At 42.5% G+C, this 21,759-nt stretch overlaps 1 protein-coding gene across 17 annotated transcripts in view; it reads left to right on the plus strand.

Annotated features, from left to right (window-relative positions):
* Positions 1–21,210, plus strand: part of cacna1aa (calcium channel, voltage-dependent, P/Q type, alpha 1A subunit, a) — an 86,025-nt gene extending 64,815 nt beyond the window's left edge. For 8 of the 17 annotated variants that reach the window (XM_026165272.1, XM_026165274.1, XM_026165277.1 and 5 more), the window contains 15 exons: positions 280–345; positions 654–751; positions 866–1,016; positions 1,524–1,651; positions 2,786–2,882; positions 6,885–6,990; positions 7,541–7,648; positions 10,606–10,706; positions 12,305–12,420; positions 12,523–12,655; positions 14,120–14,233; positions 15,468–15,506; positions 16,981–17,197; positions 17,445–17,716; positions 19,310–21,210. In XM_026165272.1, coding sequence (XP_026021057.1) covers positions 280–345; positions 654–751; positions 866–1,016; positions 1,524–1,651; positions 2,786–2,882; positions 6,885–6,990; positions 7,541–7,648; positions 10,606–10,706; positions 12,305–12,420; positions 12,523–12,655; positions 14,120–14,233; positions 15,468–15,506; positions 16,981–17,197; positions 17,445–17,716; positions 19,310–20,104 — 2,541 coding nt within the window. In that variant the 3' untranslated portion in view covers positions 20,105–21,210. Of the gene's footprint in view, positions 1–279; positions 346–653; positions 752–865; positions 1,017–1,523; positions 1,652–2,785; positions 2,883–3,754; positions 3,852–6,884; positions 6,991–7,540; positions 7,649–10,605; positions 10,707–12,304; positions 12,421–12,522; positions 12,656–14,119; positions 14,234–15,467; positions 15,507–16,980; positions 17,198–17,444; positions 17,717–19,309 lie in introns of all 17 variants that reach the window. The other 9 variants (XM_026165273.1, XM_026165276.1, XM_026165279.1 and 6 more) reach the window with 5 other exon arrangements.
* The last annotated feature ends 549 nt before the right edge of the window (positions 21,211–21,759 follow it).

A 21,759-nucleotide genomic window follows, 5' to 3' on the forward strand; every position in this document is an offset into this window, starting at 1 on the left:
TTGAAGTGTACCTCTGGTGCAAATTACTGACCTCTGTCATCATTTTAAGTGGGGGAACTTGCACAATCGGTGGCTGACTAAATACTTTTTTGCCCCACTGTATTAATTGTGAGATATTCCACCAGGTGATAGATAGATAGATAGATAGATAGATAGATAGATAGATAGATAGATAGATAGATAGATAGATAGATAGATAGATAGATAGATAGATAGATAGATAGATAGATAGATGCAGGATCTAGCTTATTAGTTAACATTTATTGTGTCTCTTTTCAGGCACTGCCTTATGTTTGCCTCCTCATTGCCATGCTGTTTTTCATCTACGCCATCATTGGGATGCAGGTGGGTGAGAACCTCAACCTAAAACTTGCTCCAGTGCTGCTGGGATGCATTAAATATATTTTATAGTATAACTATAATGACGAGGAGTGCAGCATACTAAATGATAGTGAAAAGAGTGATCATATTTGGAGTATAATAGCAAGAGAAGGAACATTACAAAAATGTCAAAATGGGATTTATGTCTTAGTTTCAGATTGTTACTTATAATCTTTGTTCCTGTATGTTTTTGTGGCAAAAAAGACTAAATGTTCAGCGATCAACAACCATCGTCTAGTTTTCACTTTTAACAGTATCATTGTGTTTGACAGCTGTTTGGGAATATTGCAATTGAAGAAGTTGGAGACAGTGCCATCAACCAACATAACAACTTCAGGACCTTTGTAGAGGCTCTTATGCTTCTCTTTAGGTGCTTTTATATGTAACTCTGTAAACCTATAATATACATTTCCATGCATGCCTCAGTCTCTCTTGAGGTCATTCAATTCTGGATAGGTAAAATAATCTTTTTGTATGTTTGAAGGAGTGCAACGGGTGAGGCATGGCACGAGATCATGTTGGCGTGTCTTGGGGGTAAGGACTGTGACCTCAAGTCAGGGAATGTAGATCCAGATTGTGGCAGCCAGTTTGCCTACCTCTACTTTGTGTCGTTCATCTTCTTCTGTTCATTCTTGGTGAGCCCCCGGGTTATCCCAGTTACTGATCGACATAACATAATATAACATTACATGACACAACACAGTGCAATGCAATGTCACACAGCATGACAAAACACATTATCACATACACATAACTAGGGATGGCATAACACGACAGCACAACATAAGATGACTTGACAAAACTTAACATAACATCATGTGACCGATCATAACATCGTAACATAATGTATCACGATATAGTATATCATAACGTAACATGAAATACCACATTGTAACCTGACATATCGTAAAATTGCATGACATAACTTGGTATAACGTAATATGACATAATAAGACATAACAAGACTAACAATAACATAAAATTGTCCATCTTTTAGTTAAAGCTGATTAAGTAAATTAGCATTTCACGTCACAGCTATTAAACCAGTGATTTTGTGAAATCAGTGGCTGTTTGTAACTTTTTTTGTAACTTTTCTGTTTGTATGTGTGTCGCTGTGTGTGTTTGTGTGCATGCATGCGTAGATGCTGAATCTGTTTGTAGCTGTTATCATGGACAACTTTGAGTACCTGACTAGAGATTCATCCATACTAGGACCTCACCATTTGGATGAGTATGTCAGGATATGGGCGGAGTATGACCCTGCTGCCTGGTGAGTTATATAACGCCTATACTCAGGTGTAAAGAGGCACAAGCACAAGGAACAGATCTGTTTACACATGTAGTACTTGCACATATATTCATAAAATTATACTTTTAAGAGTTTGTACATACAACAACAAAGACACTATTTAAAACCTGATATTTAGACACCTTTAATGCATCTTTTTCTCTATATTTTAATAAGCTTGCCCACACAGAGAGACGCAAGAAGTTAAAGCGGCTACTTCTCCTTAATTTTGAGATTTTCTTTTCTTTTTTTGGTGTGAAGACTTTTTTTTAAAGTGATACAGTGAACAAGAGAATTGAACACATACAAGCATCGGCTTTTTAAAACATTAATTTACTAAAGAAATAGCTGCAAGGGGGCTGTAACGGATCTGAGTATAACCTCATCAGACATCTGGTTATCTCTCTCACACCGTACAACCCCTCCCACTCTGTCCTCGCCTTTATTGTAAACTCCCTTCACCCCTTCCTAACACTCTCCCTCTTCTGGAATCGGTATACTGTCAAAAACTTAACACGGCAACGTCTACACTCGAAACTGAAGCTTCCGTGTAGTCCAAATGTATATTGTAGACATGCTAAGTTTCATGGTATCTGTATTCCAGTGCCTGTGTTTTTCCCTCATGCCTTCCTATAGAATGCACTACTATAAATAGAAAATACAAATAATATGGTGTGCAATAAATATGCTGTGCACCATTTCTATTGTACAGTTGTGTTAGGATTGCCTTTCTTGAGACTAACATGCTATTTTTTAACCTCTAAGGAAACCAAGTAATAAACAAAGAAGAAGAAGAGAATACAATAAGAAGGCACTGTTTAGGACAACTTTAAACAGAATGTGCCATTCAGTTATGTTTCTGCTATTTCTGTATGTGCATGTAGAGTTTGTATAAGTGCATTCAAGTGATGTCGTAAGAGTCAGTTTTTACAGTTCTTCTATATTGTAAAGTATTTCCAGATACTGTGTTCTTGTCAATCTTGTATTCTTCCTCCCAATGTCCCCTCTTCTTTCTTGATGTGTGTGCCTGTGTGTGTGCGCGTGCATGTGTTTTTCTTGTGTGTGTGTGTGTGTGTGTGTGCGCGTGTTTGTTAACTCCCTGTATTCTTCTTGCAGCGGGCGCATACATTATAAGGACATGTACAGTTTATTACGAGTTATCGACCCGCCTCTTGGCTTAGGCAAGAAATGCCCCCATAGGGTGGCCTGCAAGGTTTGACTTCCATTCAAACAAAACTTCTTAAATCACTCTTGCTAGCCACAGCATCCAGGAATGGAGTGAATGCCGCTTTGTTTTCTTCTTCATTTCAACTTTACAACTTTGTTTCCACCATTATCGACTTGCATTCTGAACTGCCGAGAGAATGTGCGGGACAATGCAGACACCCAGAGAAGCATGCGAAATGCATTAACCGAAATAGGGAGGGGTAATTCACATCAAGGCGTTTTATCATGTTGGAAAAAATAATCTTTTTTTTTTTTTTTAATATATGAGCATTTTTTTTCCTTTTGCTTGCTGTGGAGACATGGCTATAATGTAGCAAGCTACGGTCGCCCACTGTAGTGTTGCATTGTTCTTGGTTGTTGGGGGGTTGGGGGAACGACAGAAACTGCATTGACACTTCTTCCCTCACTCCTTCCTCTTCCTTTTCCTCTCCTGTCTGAGCAGGAGCAGCTTGGCGCCCGCTGTCAGGCTCTGCCTGTTCTGTTCTTGCACAGAATTATCTTCTGATACTACAAGAGGATATTTATTCCTTAAATTCTTCCTCTTGCTCGCCTCCCTATCCACTGTCATTTACCCTGTTCTCTGATATGACAACCTGTTAGAGAGTACTGTTACTCAAAGAGAAGCCACACAGCCAAAACAGTCTCTCCAAATCCTCCCAATAACCTTGTCTCTCTGTTGTTGTTTTTTTTTAAACATTGTTTCAGTCATCTCTCTCTCTCTCTCTTGCTTTCTGTCTATCTTTCTCTAAAATCTTTTCTGCTACTCTTTCACTCTCTCTCCATTGTATTTCTCCTTCTTGGAATATCTGCATCTCTCTCTTTCTTGTTAACGGGGTGGTGGCATGGCTGATGATGCAGTGGCAGGATCAGTTGCAGGGAAATGTATGACATGCTGAGGCACATGAGTCCTCCACTAGGCCTCGGGAAGAGGTGTCCAGCTCGGGTGGCCTACAAGGTCAGAAAGGCCCCCATCTTCACCCAAGTCTTCTATGGGTGATGTGGGTTTTTTGGGGGGGAAGGCTATCTAGAACAATGATTTAAATTATCAACGTGGTGTAAACTTTTAGTGTCATTGTTTCTTTGGTTCTGTTCCTGTTTCTTTTTGTGGAAAGTGGGGGTGGGCTGGTCGGTGTTGTGACGTTGTGTGGTGATGTGGGACTTGTGGGTGGAGGTAGCAGGATGGTTAGGTTGACGGGTTTAGATAAGGGGTCTGTATCCACAGGAGGGGATGACAAAGAGGGACCTTCTCAGCTCATTTGCACCGTGTACAGCTCACATACACAAAAGCACAAAAGGCACACACCTCACGATTAGTAGTGTCCTCGTTTAACTGTATAGATCAATGCTGTATGAAGACATTAAGACACCTATTAAGCAGATAAACGTGTCACACATGTAGGCACCCTTCAATACATACACTTACACAGAAGCATGCGTGTGCAGCAGGGCTTGGAAGGTCCATTAGACTTATGTCCTCTGACTCGTTCCATCCTGTGGATGAGGTAGACGCATACACAGAAACACACAGAAATAGGTCATATCAACCTACACAGATATTTTCTGTTACTTCTCATGGTAGAGAGAGCAGAAGGGCTTGTGTCAGTGATGTGTTTTCCTCAGAGAGCCTTTGGTTGCCATACAGAAGCAGTTCTTTTTCTGTCACCCTTCATGTAGCAGCTCCAAGCCCCCAAGCAGCCTTTTCTATCTGCAAGTCCAATCTTCTCTTTGTCCTTTGGTTCTGTCGTCAATGCAGTTCTATTCTGTTTCCAGCCCCCCCCCCATTATCTCTGCATATTGCTCCCTTCTCCACACATGTACACTCCCTCACTTTCCCCCCTGCATGGCCAGTCCCCACCAACACCACCGCATCACTCCTGCACATGCCCTATTTGTCAAGTACAATACAGGTACAATGGATATCATGCAAACCGTTAGATTAAGAATATACTAAACATTAATAACACATTTACATTACATGCTACATGTGATCAGGTTAAAAAAAATCTTTTTCAGATTACTGTTAGCCTGAGGAGGCAGCAAGCCACACAATCTGTAGGCACAGACGATCACTCCATTGCTTTCTCCACCTCCCACTTCTCTTCCAGTAGAGCTGGGGCAAATAGTGCAGAGATTTTACATGATTTAAAGCTGCATGTGATTAAACACGTTTATCCGATTACATAAAAGAAGTCAAGATTGCTGACGTTGTGATCTGATACAATGTGCTATTTGACCCAAGCTTTTTAACTCTCTACTTTTCTGTTTTTTAATTGAACATTTTATGTTTAACACCCGCCATCATCCAACTTGGGCCTATAAACTTTCAAACTATGAGCCTCCTTCCTGAAATGTAAAAGTAAAAATACCAAAATGTATCCTGGTAGGTGTGCTTAGCATTCTATAATGCTTTTTATGCATGGTTGAGCATCTTTATCTTCTCTGATAAATATTACTAGATCCAAATTTATTTAGCATAAGTCTCAATTTGCTTTCCAGGCGAATCTAAATCTTAACTAGGACCTTCCATCCAGTCCACCTAATAGCTATCCTTTTAGTGTCGCTGCTTTTAACCCTTGATCTATTCTCTCCTGAAGAGAGACAGCATGGCTTTTCAGGCAGGACTGCTTGCTTTATTTTTTTTCCCTTTACAGACACAGCCAACTAAGTATGGCAGTGATTCCTTTTCTTTTTTTACATTACATTGTTTTGACTTTTATTTTTCTATTTTCGGTCACTTTTTCTCTTTATGTGCTCCAGCTCATAACCTATTGATTTTTCTTTCTCTATCATCTCTTTCCCTTAAGCTTTCCCTTTCAGTTCTTATTATATCTGTTTTCTGGCAGAAGAAATATTTCGCTTCACCTCATATTTCCTACACACGCCTGGATTATGTTCACCTGAAAAATCATTACGCGTCTTAGCACCAGAACAACGCTTCCATGGTGGGCTTTTTTTTTTGTTTTTGTTGTTGTTGTTGTTTTTTTTCCTCTTTTTCCACAGAACGCTGCTCTCTCTCACCTATTAACCCTTCGAGTCTATACCCATTTGTTCACACATTTGACATCAGAAAATGTCAGCGTAGCCTCATTGTCTACTATTTTTCTTAATGCCTCCGATAACAGCCACATTAAAGCAACTCACAAACTCATTTTAATGTCGCCAACAGAGGATGCTTTCTGTGTACAGCTGCACAGCTGCTTGTCCTGTGAGGCATATTGTGCCTGCATTGCATGCTGCATGGGGGTGGAATGCGCAAGAAGGATTTGGGGGGAAAGACGGATTAAAGGAGAGGCATATTTTTGGAATGTGGGGACGGGGGAGATGCATGGTGCGCTGCATGTCTTGGATGTCGCCGGGTTGTTGTCTTTTGTCACCAAACATGCATGAACATCACTCTGTTAGTTGATGTAAATCGTATTATTCGTGTGTGTTTGTTACTAACCAACAAGACCCGCAAAGGATAAAACCAATAAACAAAAACCACAGTGTTCCTCTTTCTTAGACCAGTCCCTCGGTTGGCTTATTGGTTTATCATCTGGTCTCTGTTGTTTTCACTGTGAACCTCCAAAGCACTAGGGGGAGCTCTGGATAATAGTAACTGCTGCTCAGCCTGTTCCTGGACAGTTATGAAGCAAATAAGAATGTGATTCTGAAAAAAGTCTCCACTAATCAATTTGTGACTTAGATGTTTAAAAATGAACAAGAATTTGGGCATTACTACGACTCTCTTGTCACTTCAGCACTCATAATCACATATGCGCCTAATTTGACACTTAAGTCTGAGCCACTATAGGCTGACAGACAAAGTCAGGGCCTGCTGCAGATGCTATGCACAGCTCCTTCAACTTCCGAACCCACCCCCTCTTCCCTTCTACCCACTCTCCTTCCCTGCTACAAGCTCAGAGCCCTTCCCCCTTTTCACCTGGAGGTTCCACATGCACCCCACCTTCTCCTCAATGTTCTTACTGCCTGACTGGCTTCCTCGCAGAGATTGCTCCGTATGGATCTGCCCGTGGCTGATGACAACACGGTCCACTTCAACTCCACTCTCATGGCCTTGATCCGCACAGCGCTGGACATAAAGATTGCCAAGGGTACGGACAATTTGACTTTCACTTGTCACATTTTCACATGCTTTCTTCTTCCTTCTCTCTTAACCCCAACATCCTCAAAGCAGAATTGTCTTTTCTGTGCTGAACCAGAAACTTCGAACTCTTCTTGATGCTCAATCCTCTATACAGCAACTGATGTGTTGTTATTTCCAAGGCTTTAGATTCTATATGTAGAACTTTTCTAGATTTAGCGTGAGGCTGAAGGTGAGACTGAATGTAGCTCACAAAGTTGATTGCTTGTGTTTCACTTCAGTTGTGAGCTTATATTAATTACATGACTAATAAAAGGAACCTTTTTTTTTTCTGTTTGTCTGTTTCCATGTTTGTATGTCTTTTCCCCCTTTTCCTTTCAATCTGAATGGCTATAAACAATGTGTGTAATTTTGTGTGTATGGGTAAACTTTCTTAATGTGCATTTTTCTGTGTTTTGTGTTCATTTGTGTTCTCATACTTGGGCATGGATGTCCATACATGTGTGTGTGTGTATCTGCATGTGTGTGCATGCTTCTGTTTTTTTAATGAATATGTCTAGGTGGTATCGACAAACACCAGATGGATGCAGAGCTAAGGAAAGAGATGATGGCAATCTGGCCCAACCTCTCCCAGAAGCATCTGGATTTGCTGGTGACACCACACAAGTGTAAGTGACCAGAGTTTGGGTAAACCACAGCAGTGCCATTTTCTGCTACCACCTAATGCTCCACCATTGTTCCTCTCCATGCCCCCTGAGGTCTGCTTCTCCAAACCAGTCTTTTTCCAGTGCTGCACCCTCTGAATTAGCTTTCACATCTGTCTCACACATCAGTACTCAGATTGTGTGAAAATGATCATGAAAAAACAGAAGCACAGAAACAAGCTGCATGGTAGACACAAAACAGCTCCACACACCCACGCAATAGTGCAGTATCTTGAAGTGGAGATCAATAAAACTGACTGAGACTGAACTACACAAGGACAACAGCTCTTGACTGAAAAAACCCTTTCTCCATCATCACTGAATATATCAAAAATGTCCAATGGGTGGCAGTGCAATAATACAGTCTCCTGCAATTCCAATCCATTACACTCCTCCCCTAATCCCCAATTATCCAAAACAAGGAGAAAAAAAACTTCATTAAATAAACTACAACACTGGTTCAAAGATTCAGTCTTTCAGGTGGTATTCGTACTTGTTAAAGGCAGTGCTCTGCTTGTTGTTTCTCTGTAGAAACTGGAGTCTGTTAACTGCTACATACCCTCAGAAGTAACCTGAGCTTACTGGGATGAATTTTGGTTGATTGTTGCAGACCACTTCTTCTGGTTATCCATAAGAAGCTAAAAATTATGGAAATGTGAAATACCCACTTGAATCATGGGGAAGTCATGCTTGCCCATCATATTGCCACAGGGGCTGGCCGCTTCTATCACAGCAGCGGAGCCTCAGCCTGTCATTTCCTGGCATGTGCTGCAGTTCTTTACCACCACCCCTTTCCAGATGGAGCCACCACAACTAGCTTCTTGCAAATGCTTTCATGTGGCAGATGGCCACATGTTCGCGATGTAGGCCATTCAGCGTATTTGCTCTTTGAACTGTAGGAGCTATGACCGTCACTTCCTAGAAGACCCATCTTTGAACCACACACAGCCCAGTTGGATGTCTATAAGAATGTCTCGAGTGCGTCATCGTGTACGTGATTTGGCCATCTGTTCTAAGACCTTTGTGAGTGAGACAAAAAAAAGTAATATTCTTCTTCTTTACCCGTATCACTGCTTCCCATCTAAAGAAATGTATCTGCATTTTCATTTCCTGATGACTTTCAATAATACTCTGTCATGGTTAAATACTGTAAGTATGGATACCCAATGCTGCTTTTTCAATGCAGCCAGAGTGGGGATGGCTGGCTCTGTGCCCGGGAATTGCCAAGAGTGCTCTCTAATCATTAATGAGGGTAAACTTCCTCCTGTAATAATATTTATGAAACTTCTTTCCTTCGGAGAATGACAGAGTGTACTTTCTTATGCATTTGGGCGTATTTCCTTTCTGACTCACTCATGACGTAAATTCAGCTGACTTTTCCTCACGTCCCTCCATCAAATGAATAATGACAGTAACAGACCCTGATGATTTATTTCGGGCTAGCTGCAGCGACTTCCTGCTATGATTGTGAACTACTGCTGTGTTGCTTTTTGGCATTTTTAATGCTGCCTCACACTTAAAGGGCTTTCTTTGCATGCTACAATACAGTACATGGAAAAATTCTGCATGCGTTGGCCATAATAGGTCAGCAGCCCAAGAAAAAAAAAAGGTTGTTGTGAACTTTTGCTAGTTCAGGGTTACAAGACTGAAGCTACCATCTGTGTCCAACAGGTGGCGGTAAAGTATTCATTTGCAATCACAAAATTACAAAATGAATACTGCATTTTTTTCCCTCCTTAAACTCACAAACGCAAGAGTCACCATTCCTTAACATTCACACTTCTACCCATTTCTGTGCCTGAGATCAGAGGGTGTCCTACTATAGATAAACCTTCTACAGATGTCTTTTCACTCCGTGGCAGGCAGCTTTATAGACTAGGGGCAAATCTCTCTTTTTACCATTAGTTATATTGAGGAAAGTATAAATCAGTAGTTGCTCTCATTCTGTGATGCCTTGATGTGCACAGATTGTATCTCTTTTTAAACAATTTTAATCATTTTACTGGAGACCACAGTTTGTTTAATATTACACACTAAACACGAGCCATATATCAGAAGGAGATTGTTCAGTTACAGTGATAGGTTTGTAGCTTGTACCTATCCGCTGGAACGTTGAAGACAATATAATTACACTGCAAAGCAAGACACAAGCAGGCTGGTTTACTCATGCATGAGGGAAATCTGGCTGGGGCCGAGTGTCGTCCCACCACCTAGCCTCCGTCAGACTCTCAGCCAGGCTCCCCATAGCACTCCTTTTATTGTGGTTACATGAATATGCATAGGGTCATTAACATATGACATCTTACATAGGTATACATGTGAACAAAGAATAGTGTGTGTGTGTGTGTGTGTGTGTGTGTGTGTGTGTGTGTGTGTGTGTGTGTGTGTGTGTGTGTGGGGTCCAGATGTGACCCTGTGAAGACTCCCCAAAGCTGGTGCCAGGAGTCTAGCGGTCCATCTGAACAAAGGGCTCTTATACTTAAACAGATATACGTGTGCTTGCTATACCATAAATCAACAAGAAAAGATAAACTCTCCTAGGGAGTATGTGATTTATACCAAGGACACTCTAGAAGAATGGATGCACTCCCTAACACACAGAGCTGTTACTTTAGGATGAAACATCCTTTCAATCCACCAATGATTATATACACTTCTAAGCATATATGAGTAAATATTTCTAAGCATAAATGACAATCAACAATACAAATCTAACATACAGCATTGTACTTGTGACACATAGAAGTGTTTTTTAGAATTAACTGAAGTTTTTAATCAGCCTGGCAGTGAAAAGACTATTTTCTCGTATGTTCATGTATGCAAGTGCTTCCTGTGCGCTTGCCTCACACCTCTCTACCATTCCTCATGCTCAAAGACCAAAGAGCCTGATCCTGCAGGGTAACTTGTCATTCTCTCTGCAGCGACCGACCTGACAGTGGGGAAAATCTATGCCGCCATGATGATCATGGAGTACTACCGGCAGAGCAAGATCAAACGTTCCCAGGCTCTTCGTGATGAGCAGGTACTGCCTGTCTCCAGTGAAGTAACACTCTACCTGCATCCGATCCTTTAAAATTAAAGGCAGACTGACGTGCTGAAACCGAGGCCACAGGTCTGTAACTTCATCTATACAAGCCCGGACTGTGACAGCATTCGTTCAGATTAGGGAAGCGTGTCCATTCAATTACCTATAAAGGCAAACGCAATAACTTCACAAAGGTAATGCTCAGAAACAATGCTGCCACCTTCTGGGCAAAGTTTGTTACACTAGCACTGAAATTCTTGAGGAAAAAAAAAACATTTTCCTCATACAGAATGTAGCAGGTTATTTTTTTCACATTAAGCTAAAATGTTGTCACAATCCCAAATGTGCCCATGCCTGAACCTGATGGGAATCTTCACAATGGCTTCTTTAGCTGAGCTTGTGTCTTTCCTATATCAACTGCTTGTAACAATACACTACCTTCTAACTCCCTGTTACCCATGCTTGTCACCTTGGAAAGGTATAGACCTCCCTCACAAGATGATATGTTATCAATGCTGAAATTATGTGATTCCTAACATTATTATTCAGCCGTAATATAAAGGTCTGCTTGCACTTAATATTGTCATTGCACGTGTTATGTATTATGAGATACTTCTCATGATGTTCCCGAAACATCAGCAAGCCACTGCCTTCTTTATTATTTCTGATCCTCATTATTTTCTCCTGCCTTCAGTCCTTTGCAATGTTCCACATCCACACACAGACGCATTTCTCACACAATTGTTTTTATACATACTTTTTATCACACAGTCTGCGGTGTGACTTTACTAGAGCCTCAGATCTCAGCTACTATATTATCTAGAAATGCAAAGAGAGATCTATGCAGTGTTTCATTATAGAAAACGCAGCTAGGCCAGACCGGGTCACACAAGTTTTAGATGTGCTTTACTTGTTGGGGTTCACATTGTGTTTATTCCTTGCAAACTAATTGGGATGCTTGCTACAGTATTTTCACATAAGTAAACTGAAAAACAAAAGAAAAATAATAAAATAATTTAACAACTAAATAAAATTTTAGATTTAAGTGGTCATTAGTGGACATTAGGCAGTTGTAACAAATGTAGCAATTCTTATTTGACACGTGCCATCGTGTACTTTACCTGCCTGCTACCGGCTTCTTGCTGTGTTTCTTTGCTACAATGTCCTCTATCATTTTAGAATAGGATCTTTTTTTTTAAATTGTCCTGCAAATGTTTTTTTCTTCTCTTTTTACATACCCACCCCCACCCATTAAATTTCAGCCTGTTAATGCATCAGATGACAACCATAATGTGATAGTTTGCTGTATGAAGCTCTGGATGCAGTGGTTGAATCCTGCTTCCTCACTGATCGTCATTTTGCTTTGATCCCAGAATGACATCTGAGTCTGCTCATCTCTCTCCTTCTGCTAGCTGCTGGGCATTCGTTGCTCTTGCATTCATCCCTCTTCCATTCTCCCGTTTGCCCGGTCTCGCTTCAACCGGCAGCCCCCTCTCTCTATCCCCTCTCTTCATGCTCTGCCCTTGTTCCCCCTCCCCATTTCCCTGTCAGTCTGCCTGATAGCTGGCGACGGCCATGTTGTATATCTCACACAGAATCGAACGCCATTACTATTTCAGCGCGTGGAGCCACCTACCCCCTCCCAGGATGGGGGTCCGGGACTTAACAATGCCCTGCCTCCTCCTGAGATGACAGACACCACCAACAGCCTGTGAGTTGGACACTTCTGGATTATTTTCACTTTACAGGAACAGGTTTGCTGAAGAAAGACATACCCTTGACTTGTTAATATGTGTTTGTGTGTGTGTCACAGGCCGGTGGAGGGAGGTGTCCCGGAAAGCCAGTCGTGGGTGACGGCTCGCGCTCAGGAAATGTCTCAGAAGGTTGGCAGCTGGAGCCCTGAGGGACACCCTGTGGATGGCCTGGGAAGCATGACCAACTCTCAGGTAAAAGCACACACACACACACACACCACACACACACGCACGCACGCACGCACGCACACACACACACACACACACACACTGGAAATGGCACAATAAGCTGGCCAGAGACCACACAGATAATAGTTTGTGCCGTGTTACTTGATGTAGCTCCCAATTGCAACTGAGGACAATTACGTGGTAAAATCTTCACTGTTCAAGTTTGTAATTCCGTATCCAGGCTCAGCAGTGACCTGCTCATTTGTAACACCTGATTTTTATAGAGGATTAGATCAAATCAGGGCAGCTGATAAGTTTATTTAGTTTTTTCCCAGTATGTTCATTGTTAGGAATACTCTCCCATTCTTATGGTGTCGTAAGTTCAGAGCTCAGACTGCATCACCGTTACTGCACTGTTGCCTTTATCATTTTACTGAAGTTGTTACACTTATTTCCTGCAGTTCCTCTTTTTTGGATTCTTCAGATATCACTAACATTGAACATTTCTTTGATTAGCTCCATCTCTCAAACCTGTCTCTACACACAAGTCTTTTTATTTTATTTTATTTCTTTAAAATCTCACTGAATTGTTCAGTGGCTATATATCTCTGCATCTCATTTGACTCAGACTGGTTCATGTCTCTGTTTTCATGCCGTTAAACATGTCTGCTTGTAGACCTCGTGCGGGGGGAGGGTGGGGGTCTGGCAGGTGCATGCATCTGTCAGCCCTCTTATTGTAGCCACCTGTCCACAATCAGCAGAGCTCTAAAGGAACGACTAAACTCAGCAGCCAGAGAGACAACCTGATATTCTTTGATTATCAGTTCAGATTTAACTAAAATGCGATTTACTCCAAACAAAATCGAATTTTGCAAATTTGCTACATAAAATTTGCATGTTTCTGATTAAAAAAACCACCCCAACATACTGGATTTTTGATAACTGCAGTGCAGCTGACCCACCAGTGCAGTTTCAGTTTTACATAACCTCATTTAGTGCCCACAATGTACCAGGACCTGCACCTGGCTAACATTATCATCTGATCAGATTTCTTTTTTTCTTTCTTTTTTTCCCCTCATGCCTCTTTTTGGCTGCACGTGGTTTTTTCCTCCCAGAATCCACTCCTGCCGTGACTCACAACCTCCTCCATCTGGCATTGAGTGCCACTAAACAAAAAGGGAAACAACAAATCACCTTCTGCTCGCATTTGTTGCAACTCAAGTGACAGCAGCATATGCAAACACAAAATTGGATTTTGGTTGGAGTATTTTCTAAAGACCAAAACACACAATTTCCTTTTTTCTGTTTGATTTAAAAATGAAAACAACAATTAAAGACCAAATTATCCAACTGACATGATTTTCCTCTGGGACCTTCAGCTTTCTGCTCTCTTTGGATAACCTTTCCACCTTACCCCCCTCTCCTCCTCCCTATTAGTTTTCATGGCAGCCAATCACACCACCTCCTGCTCTCCTGCTCTGTTTACAGACGGTAGAGATGAGAGAGATGGGGCAGGATGGTTACTCGGATACTGAGCACTTTCCACCAATGGAAGGCCACGGCAGGGCCGCTTCCATGCCCCGCCTCCCAGGCGACAACCAAGTGAGCAGCATTCTCACCTTTCCACTGTCCGTTGTCCTCATTGTGTCCGCTCCTTATCTCCTTTTGTTTGGAACAATGACATTCACAAAGGTCTGACTCGTTGCTTATGGATTTCTTGCTGCGGCCTCTTGAATCCAGAGTGGAGAACGTTTGGGACGAGGTTGCGAACGACAAACTTTTACAATCACTGGTTACATTTTGCGCTGGGTGACGTGGTTGCAACCATGATGTCCGCTAGCATATCATGACAGTATTTCAGGGTAAAACATGTAAATGTTTTGCTGACATGTTGACCTCCAGGCTTGGGTTCACAAGGACCACAGCAAGGCAAAGTCAGACCTTTCATTCCTTTCTTTTTCTTTTCTCCCGACTGTTTTGCTTTTCTCTTCCCCTTATCTCTCTTTCACCTGCATGGAGGTGTTTTCGGAAATGCGGTTGCCTTGTTTTCCATCCCACACCCTCATCCATGTTAAACTGTTTCATATCTCGGTGAGTGCTCTGGTTGTCATTCACACACGACACATTTATAAACCACACACAGACATGCGCAGTTCTCTACCCCCACACCCACCCCACATTATTTCTTCTTCTTTTGTCAGGACCGTGATTTATTTATCTTTTTTTTTCTCGATTTGCTAAACTGTCTCTTCCTTCCTAGCAGAGGTTTTCCAAGTGCCAAACCGGGCTTCCCCCCCTTTATTAGCAGGACTGGTTCTAGTATGATGTTGAGTGTTACAGATGTGTGCGTGTTTGTGTGTTCTGGAGCTTGTTTTTATATGTGTTTTTCGCTGATTATCATCATTGATGTTGTGACCGTGTTTCTGTTGATTGAGCACTTTCATGGTGATCTTGTCTGTATAACACTCTCGTGGCACCAATCACCCCCAGTATTTGTGGTAAGTGTATCTCTTCCACCCTCGCTGCTGCTTCGGTGTCTAATCGGACCTTCTTTCTCTGTCCCTCCTTTTCTCTTTCTCTCTCTTTCATCTCTCCACTCTGGCACCCCATCCTCTTTTTGGGTTGAACCTCAATCTAACGCTTTTAAACTTGTACTCCTCTTCACCCTTCCTCTTTGATCACTGCATATCACACCATCCCTGTCTCCCTTCCTTCTCTCCCTCTCCCCATCACTTCTCCTCCTTGTTTTGTGTTTGCGCCACATCCATACATTTGGTGTATTTGTGGCATTGTTTGTGTGTGTGTGTGTGTGTGTGTCTTCTCTGTGCTCATACAGCAGCGGAGGAAAGGGAAGCAACGTGGCAGTAACCTCAGTGTATGTACCCTGTCTTCTCCCTCCTCCCCTTTCTCTTTATTCAAGTCCCCTTCTCAAACATGTCTTTGTGTTGTGTGTTTTTTTCTGTGTGTGTGTTTTTAAGCAGGGGTTTTCTTAAGATGTATTAAAGCAACCATTTTTAGCATGAACTCATATGCAAGTCCAGTTTCCAAACCAATCCTACTGACCCTTAACTACTTCACTCGTGCACTTAATGCAGAAAGTTTGGATTCGGGCTGAACTCTGCTTGTCCCTTCTCATCATTTACGGTCATATGACTGTCTCCGGGTCTTCTGTATCTCTGTCTCTCTTTACTCAGCTGCTGCTCCTGGTGCTTCGTTGTCTCATGTCCTCATGCCTGTGTGCTTATCTTTGTGTTGTTGCTGTTAACAGTCTCCATTATGAGTCTCCATTCACGACTACCTACCTGCATGCTAGAACTTAGATCTTTTTGTTTGAGTGAGTGTATGCTTGCGTGAATGTATGTGGTGCGTGGTTAGAGTGTCAGAAACAAGGAGGGATATGGACATACGTGCATATGAATGGATATGTTTATAGGATTCTCAGTGCTACTTCTGTGAGGCCAGTTAATCTGCCAACCCATCTTCTGTAATTTAATCTGTGACAATTCACAATGTCTACAAAACTTGCTCAGCTCAGCTGCAAAAAGGATTTAGCACTGAAGTAACCTGATATGATTTTCATGCCCAGGTCATCAACTTGTGGCACCATAGGCGCTGTCCTGCTGTCCTGTCCTGCCTCAGGTCACGAGGCATCGGCACTGCAGAGGAATGTCGTTAGCAGACTCAGGACATCCCCTATGTACATGCATGGTTGCAGGGAAGCACGCTGAGACAGAGCAGAAACAGAAGAGTTTTGTGCAGCCTGGAATGCGCCATGTTCGAGGGCATTAATGAGTGGTGAAAATGGAGAAGTGCTGAATTGACCCTTCTGTCCCCTTTTTTTCTTTAACATTACAAGTTACAGAAGCATGGAAGGCATGGTCGCTTGCCATCATCTCTTTCCCTGTGCTTCCTTTTGAATTTTTTTTTTAATCTTCTGTATCAGGGGTCGGCATCTGAGCCCTGCACCAGGTTTGAATGTTAATACAACACTGCACTGGCCTTGCTTTAGCCATGCTTAGCTACTGAAATACATGGATGGATTGTTTACAAGCACTAAACTTGGCTAATGGGTTTTTTTGCCGACCCCTGCCTTATAAATTGTATGCAATGTCTCTGTTTATGAAGTAGCATGATTGGGGGTCTATGATTTGGTATAGGTTAAAGGAAGAAGATCCGTTGAGGGCTTTCATAGAAACAGACCCCAGTTAAACCCATATATACACCCCTATACATATCTGTTATCCCATTGTATAAATGGAACACCAACCTGACATTCAAAGGAAACACCTCTCCTTGCATTTCTCTCTCTCCCTCCATCCCTCGGTGGTTTCTTTCTCTTCCTCTCTTAGACCATCAATGACAGCAGTCCAATGAAACGCTCCGCCTCCTCCCTGGGCCACAGCAGGTCTGGGCGTGGTCACAGAGACAAAGGAGGGGCAGACGACTACAACATGGAGCATGCAATCCCAGAAGAGGGAAGAAGTTCCAGACACGGACACCGGCGAAAAGACCGGAGCCATCGGGCATCTGAGAGGTCCCTCTGTCGCTACACTGAGGCTGACACAGGTGGGTGAAACCACAAACACACACACATTTTTTGCATAATTGATCATTTGACAGGTACTGTAGAAGATATTTCCACTATCCAGAACTCATTTTCTCTAACCGTCTCACCTTCTGCAATAAATGAATCCAATTTTTGTACAACTGAACAAAAAGCACATAAAAGTCTTTTTGTTGTTGTTCCAAGGGCTGCTAGAATGTGTCGCTGGAGTGCAATAATAACGAACCCCTCTAAACACTCTGTCATCAGGCCTGGGCACAGACCTAAGCACAACCACTCAGTCTGGCGACCTCACGTCAAAAGACAAGGATCGAGACAGGGATCGCGGCCGTTCCAAAGACCGTAAGCACCACCACCATCATCACCATCACCACGGCTCTGTGGACAAGGAGCGCTATGTAGCAGAACGAGGGGGCGAGTACGTCCACAGGCACTCTCGCGACCGTGACCGGGAGCGAGAAAGGGACCGGCGCTGGTCGCGATCTCCCAGCGAGGGTCGCGATTGCGTGACACACAGACAGGTGGGCTCCTGGGGTATTGAGTGTACTTGATATCTAGGCTGGAAAAACACACCTGTTGGTTTTTGAGGAGAAAAATAATTAAATAAATATTGGTCAAACACATTTCAAGTGGTCTAATATTGGGCCTCTAATTTGATGGTAGTTAACTGGTGGACTATCAGCTAGAAAAACCCCAATAACCTTTTCTGGCTGTAACCAAACACAGTGCTGTATAGTCTACATAAGGTGTAACTTTTTGATGTAGTTATGTTAGAAATGTTCCTCTGATTGGAAACTGTATAAAAAAGATAGATGTAGCGTGACATCACCTGTTGGTTTGTGGACTACTGTTTTGAAGGCTTGTTTCAGTTTCTTGAATCACCGTATGGTGGCTTCACAATTACAGGCTAGCCGTACTTTAAAAAATACACAAGATATAAAATATAAACATAATCATATATTAAAATTAAAAATCATTCTGTAATAAATAAGAATTAAATATAACAATTAAGCCATAAACTCATTAGCAAAAAGTATTAAGTAATATGTGTCAAACAGAATCATTTTCTTGTTGAAAGCCAGAAGGGTTGTCCCCTGCTGGCCAATAGAGAGAATGCAAGTTTAATGCACCAGTCTCAGAACCTAGGTCCAACTTTTAATAAGGTCTTCTGCCCTCAGATTAGAGGCCATTGTTTAATTGTTGGCATTATGTTAATGACAGCAGATAGCATGTGTATCTTTATGTATATTTGTATATACATTTATGTTTCACTATATTCACATAAACATGCATTATTGTTGGTATAATAATGCAGAAATGAGTAAGAAGTGTTTGCTACCAAACCACCAACAACCAAACAAATATGCATAAAGAATGTATATTTGAGTACCTTATTGCTGTTCCCAGTTGCCCTGTCTAAATGTTCTGTCATGCCCTCCCCACTATGTTTCCTTATGACATTCTTTTCCAAGCTTATTGCCCACTATACTTTAGACCTAAATTTTCTTTGCTCATGAATTTTTGGTAATGCATATTATATAGCTAAACACGCTGATTTTGTAATATATTTTAATAATTACTGCAGGAACAACAGCTTTCTTTAAAGGGGAGGAAGTGGATTTTCTTATTTGAATTTGTGTTATACATACATGCTACACAGCTTGCTCAAAATAATGCAAAACCAGACACATTTTATGTATGTTTAGTTACCATATTTACCCTGTACTGCATTTGTTATCCTGGAAATCAACCCTTTATCCTTCTTTTCTCCTGTCGTCTTTTGTTTTCTTTCCTCTGCGTAACATGTTGCTTTTTTATGTATGGTCCTGTTTGAAATCTCATCTTTTTTATCCACATCATCTGCTCTGCTCCTTTTTAATGCCTTTCATTTCTGCCACTCTTTTATGGATGGTGCTTTTATTCTTATTGTTGCTGTGGATCTTGCTCTGGTCCTTTTCTTGCTTTTCTATCTGGACTCTCTGTCTTGCGTTCTTTTCCTTCTCTCTCTGTTGGCTTCACGCTAAATCTTTACCATCCTCTACTTTATTCTACATGTTTTGTCGTTGAATTTGTGGTTCGTTTTTTTTATTTGCTTTATTTCACTTTTTGTGTAGGGCAGTAGTTCAGTCAGCGGAAGCCCTGTCCCCTCAACCTCGGGGACCAGTACACCGCGGCGGGGCCGTCGGCAGTTGCCTCAGACCCCGGCAACACCCCGGCCCCATGTTACTTACTCCCCTGTAGTCCGTAAGGCTATGCCCACCCCTCCTGGGGTGGCACAAGGCAGACCCTCAGCCCCAGCTCCTGCCCCTCGCCGCTTTTCTCCAGAACCTTCCCAAGGCCAGGGTCCTCCCCCCGCTGGCCTTCAGCTGGGCCACCATGGCACACCACGTCATCAGCCCCCACTGCGCTGGGGAGACACAGGTGGAGGAGGGGGCTCTATAGAAGGGGATGGATGTTTCTACAACCAGGACTACCAGGACTACGAGCCCCATCATGAACCACCTGCCTATGAGCCAAACCCCGTGCAGGGGGGCAACCCGCACCCTCATGCCAACCACCCACTGCCACCTCCCTCACAACCACAGCAGCATAACCCCCATCCCCTACCTCCCCCACAGCCACACCCAGTCAACAACCCCCATCCTCAGCCCAGCCGAACCTCGCCTAGAACTGTTCATCACGCGCCTCCGCCAACAACGGCTCTGACAGGGCCTGTGCAGGGCCAAGTTCAGTCTGCCGCCCAGCGCCGGCTACCCAACGGCTATCGTTCTTCATCACCTTCCACACATGTCCACGGACCCCCACACACTGGTCCCCACAAGGTCCCTCCTCCGGCTGGGCATCCAAGGGGTCCTCGCAAAGGCTTGCATGAACCCTACAGTGAAACGGAGGATGACGATTGGTGCTAGCCTCTGGGGAAGGGGGTGGGACTTAACAAGGAAAAAAAAATTGAAATACCGAAAGAAGATGAGCCAGAGCACTGACTGCCAAGGGAAAAAAATATAAACATTTCTTTCTTGTCTGTTCGATTTGTTTTTCCCTCTCCTCCACTGCTGTCTAAGTGACGGTGAGCTACATGAAACAACCGGTGTCATGGGATGGAACAAGAATGCAGAGACAGAATCTGGAGATCCAAAAGCGATACGAGGAGGTAACGAAACACCTCCGCGTTCTGCTCGCGTCTTGTCGATCATTTCTTTTGATGCCAAATGAGACCAAACTGGAGGAGCGTCAGACACTAGTCTTTGTGTCTTAAATTATGCCTCTGGCCATGAGCTATAGCCACTTACAAGATGTCAAGAGTTGCGACTCGACAAAAGACACTTTACAGTCAGAGACAAAAATGAGCGACCTCTTTTTTTGTTGTTGTTGTTGTTTGTTTGTTTTCTTTGCTTCTCTGAGCTAACTTCTGTTAAGTTAGCTGCAAAAAGATTTCAAACCAACCCTCCCAGCCACCAGTTGAATATTGATGAGTTTTATCATCTGTGTTTTTAAATACAAATAAACCTGACACAGAGCCCTCCACCTGTAAGAGGTGAGGGAGGCTAAGTGGGTGGGAGAGTTGGGGAGTGTTGCACGGGGGTCGACGAGTCCCTCCGTGGACATCTGGAGGAGAGGATGGGTGCATCTGGAGAGATTGCACTCCTCCCAGAAACAATTTAACCAACCTCAACCTATGACCTATGAGAGGGAAAAAAAATAGTGGAGGATGGGTTTCAGAAACAGAGAAACAAACTGTTTTCTGCAGTATTTCTTCTACTCCTGGAGCTGCTTCTTCTTCCTCCTTCTCTTCTACTTCTTCAAAACATTGAAGCTTGAATCTTCTGTTGCACCCCCACACAGCTTCGTTTTTTGTAGACTTGCAGAGTTGTACACTCTATGGAATCCTGCATGAATGATACAAAAGAATACTAATAATAGCAACACTGAGAATCTACTGTTTGCAGAGGGAAAATGTTCTTCAGTCCTGTTTTTTTGTTATGGTCTGCAGGGTTTCTCTCTCTTTTTTTTATTTATGATTAAAAGTGCTTTCTGTTTTTCTCTCTCTCTCCTCTGAATAATATTCCTCTCTCTGTACCTTCACATATGCTAAAAACACCAGTGGCCCGAAAGTTACATGGAGATTGGATATTTACTGTATGTATATCTAGAGGGAACAAAATGATAACTCTTCTGCTTGCTCGTCTACTGTCTATTCCGTGCCAAATGCCTGCCATTGATACAGCTGGAATTGTACTTATTTTTGTGGAAGTTACCTTTTTTTGTAATTAAGGCTAAAAAAAAATGGTTTAATGGGACGCAGGGTATAAACATGGATATGGTGAATTATGTCTGACAAATCAGTAACATCTCAAAAGTCTTCCAGGGTGTGGGGTTAACACAGAGGCAGCAGAAAGAGACCAATAGAAATGTGCAGAAAGGAGAGAAACTCTTCATCTTTGTTTTCTTTGTTGCTGAACGTATTAAGGGATAAACTTATACCATCGTTTGTAAAGATCATGATGAGCGTGAGAATGAGGCGAGTTCTCCATATTTGGTCTTATATTTTCTTCTGTGTGCTTGT

The sequence above is a fragment of the Astatotilapia calliptera genome, chromosome 4 (genome assembly GCF_900246225.1).
Source record: "Astatotilapia calliptera chromosome 4, fAstCal1.2, whole genome shotgun sequence".
NCBI classification, from domain to species: domain Eukaryota; kingdom Metazoa; phylum Chordata; class Actinopteri; order Cichliformes; family Cichlidae; genus Astatotilapia; species Astatotilapia calliptera.